General features: G+C 32.4%; 1 protein-coding gene across 1 annotated transcript; it reads right to left on the bottom strand.

The window, feature by feature from the left end:
• Positions 1-1,236: 1,236 nt before the first annotated feature.
• On the bottom strand, positions 1,237-2,366 carry LOC132842286 (fatty acid-binding protein, brain-like). Its single transcript, XM_060864965.1, has 4 exons — positions 2,297-2,366; positions 2,009-2,181; positions 1,386-1,487; positions 1,237-1,287 (listed from the first exon to the last, which is right to left on the bottom strand). Exons 1-4 carry the CDS (start codon positions 2,364-2,366, stop codon positions 1,237-1,239), a joined length of 396 nt encoding a protein of 131 aa, XP_060720948.1.
• Positions 2,367-2,839: the final 473 nt, after the last annotated feature.

The raw sequence follows: 2,839 nt of genomic DNA, 5'->3' as shown, positions 1-2,839 counted from the left end.
TATGGGTGCCAGATCTTTTAGTTATGTTGCCCCCACCTATGGAATTCTCTTCCCCTCGATGGTCGCAATAGCGAGTGCTTGCTGACTTTTAAAACGCGTCTTAAGACTTATCTTTTTATACAGGCTTTCTTATAACATGTTTTATTGAGACTTAAATGCACTTATATATATAGCATATATATATGCTGTTTGTTTGTGTTTTGTCTTATGTAATGACCTGTATATTGCTTGTAAGGTGACCTTGGGTGTTCTGAAAGGCGCCATGAAATAAAATGCATTATTATTATTATTATTATTATTATTATTATTATTATTATTATTATTCCCAACACCTCCTGATACTGTGCATGATATATCTGGTGTTGTGCCGTTACAGCTGGTTTATAGTTTGGTGACAATTCAAATAAGCCACATATCATACAACTCACGTATGATTACAGTAGTTCACTAGTGTCAGGTGATGAACCTGCTTGGTTGTTGATCTTGAAAATGGTAGCTACAGTGCATTCTGAGGAGTTTATATCATACCTGGAGTTTAAGTTCGGGAACTTTAAAACTACTTGTCGTAGTTGGTCCTGGAAATTTAATGTTGGATCTTAGTCTAAAGTAGACTGGGGTGTGAAATTGTAGTGCAATGTGATGCACAAACTAGTGACATTTTATGCCATTGCATATGCCAGTATACTTAATAATGGTTTTGGAATGATTATTTATTTGCATTTGGTTTTCACCAGAAGTGAATGCATAAATAAAGCAAGCATAAATAAAGCAAGACTTGCATAAATTTATTTATTATTATTGCATAAATAAAGCAAGACTTGAGACATTCACTTTGAGAGTGTCATTTATTTCTCTTAAATATATGACACTCTCAAGGTGAATGTGTGTCATAATTATGTTAATTTTGACCAATGATGTATGTTATTTTTATATTTTTGTTTTGTATTAGTTAGATTTTCAGTTATAATGTTCTAATCCAACTCCATCACAGTGTACTGGTGTGTGGATGTTTTTATAGCATTTGCTCTGCAACTCTGTAACATTGTGAACTGTTGAATACCACGAGACAAACATATTTTACATAATTCTTTATTAAGTATGGTTTCCGGTGGTTTACAATAGACCTTTGGACACGTGAAGTGCAAGATATTGATGGTGTTTCCTCTATTGGAAACATTTCCAGTCTGCAGGTGATTAAAGAAAATAAAGTAAAATTGATGGCAAGATGTCCAACATTTACACCCTCTCAAAGGTTTGCACTGCTGTGATGTCTTTGAACGTTATTGTCTGTAAGGTTTAATGGAAATATATATTATCATCATTCAAATATCTGATCATATACAACTTTTATTTACAAAATAAATCTGAATTCAGCCTGCTCTCACCTTGATCATTTTCCCATCCTTGATCTCGATGACAGACACAGCTTCTTTACTATCCCACTTTTCCACCTGTATGAGTTGGTCTTCTTTGAGATCTACTTCAACCTAGAAAACAAACTTGTGGTTATCTCTGGCCAATCTTAAAAAAAAACATGAGTTCCATATTTACAGGGAAAAAAACATCTAAATAAGGACCAACATATTTAGCGGTTATAGAAAATGATTTATTTCTACCAATGAATAATAGATATTTTTATCCATTTATAGTTATCTTTGTCATGAAATGCTCATGAAATATTTCAGTTATTGTTATCACTTACATTATAGCAACAGTAAAGAGTTGGTACCCTTTCCGGTCTTTTTTTCTGAATTAATATCAGCGGAAAGCTTAAAGGTTTAAAGTAAATGTGATTATAGTTATAATTAATGATAAAAGAAAATGTATACAATAATACCAAGTGAGATGAATGCCTTTTGGATTTAAATATGCTTCATATCATATTCTATCATTCATTCATACATTTATTCATCTATACTAACTGCTTTATCCTAGTCAGGGTTATGATGGAACTGAGGCATAGTAAAATACAAGAAGTTCAAAAATGTATCGATTTATAGTTTCTTACTTTGCAATATCTCCCATCCTTTTTGTTCAGATGAAACTCTTTACCCAGTCTGAAGGACTTTTCTTCAGTTCCAAGGCCACTCTGTACTGTAATGCTCACAATGTCATCGTCTTTGGAAATTGTGACAACTGGTTTGAGTACATTTGAAATAGCAATCACTTCCTCCGCAGCCCCTGTGACAGTATACAATCAGTTTAAAAGTATTTGTAAAGATTAAAAAAATACAATTATTTCAAATGACATGAATATGTGACAACAGGGTAAAGGAAACAAAAAAAAATAACGTACCAGTTGCTCTCAGGTACTGATCATAGCCTTCACCTTGGATAAATTTCCAAGTGCCAATAAAAGCCTCCATTTTTTTAAATTATTAAGCTATTTTATTCTAAAGGGAACAGAAATGGGAAAGCAGACTTAAATTGTTTGACCTGTGCAGCTGTGCACCATTATTTATACGCTATCTTGAGGGAGGAGATTTTTACAGACATTTCTCAGATATCTGATTTGTTTGTATGATTGTGTGGTTAGCTTTAAATAAAAAAACTAAAAATTTGAATCACAATGGGAGTACGCCAATAACGTTTGATTATGTAGGATGAATGAAGCAAAAGCTTTTCGAGAAACAATCACAAAAACTAAGTACAGAGTTTATTTTACAGAATAACAGCATTTGGTACATTAGTGCAACAGACAACAATAGGGTTGAAATCATACACTTGATTTGCAAAGAATAATCAGAGATAAAGATTAAATCAAACGTTTTATCTTTGTGAATGTGCTTTCTTTTGAAAGCACAAAATAAAAATATAAAGAAAAGTCATGATACCACAT

Source organism: Tachysurus vachellii, chromosome 3, assembly GCF_030014155.1.
Source record: "Tachysurus vachellii isolate PV-2020 chromosome 3, HZAU_Pvac_v1, whole genome shotgun sequence".
Lineage (NCBI taxonomy): Eukaryota > Metazoa > Chordata > Actinopteri > Siluriformes > Bagridae > Tachysurus > Tachysurus vachellii.
This window is presented reverse-complemented; position numbering and strand designations above follow the sequence as displayed.

What these genes read in the sequence shown, in the direction of transcription:
- LOC132842286 (XM_060864965.1), bottom strand. Translation starts at nt 2,366, where the DNA reads ATGGAGGCTTTTATTGGCACTTGGAAATTTATCCAAGGTGAAGGCTAT. An exon ending in AGGATGGGAGATATTGCAAA is followed by an intron (nt 1,488 to 2,008) that starts GTAAGAAACTAT and finishes TTTGTTTTCTAG; the next exon opens with GTTGAAGTAGATCTCAAAGA. An exon ending in AGGATGGGAAAATGATCAAG is followed by an intron (nt 1,288 to 1,385) that starts GTGAGAGCAGGC and finishes TAAACCTTACAG; the next exon opens with ACAATAACGTTCAAAGACAT.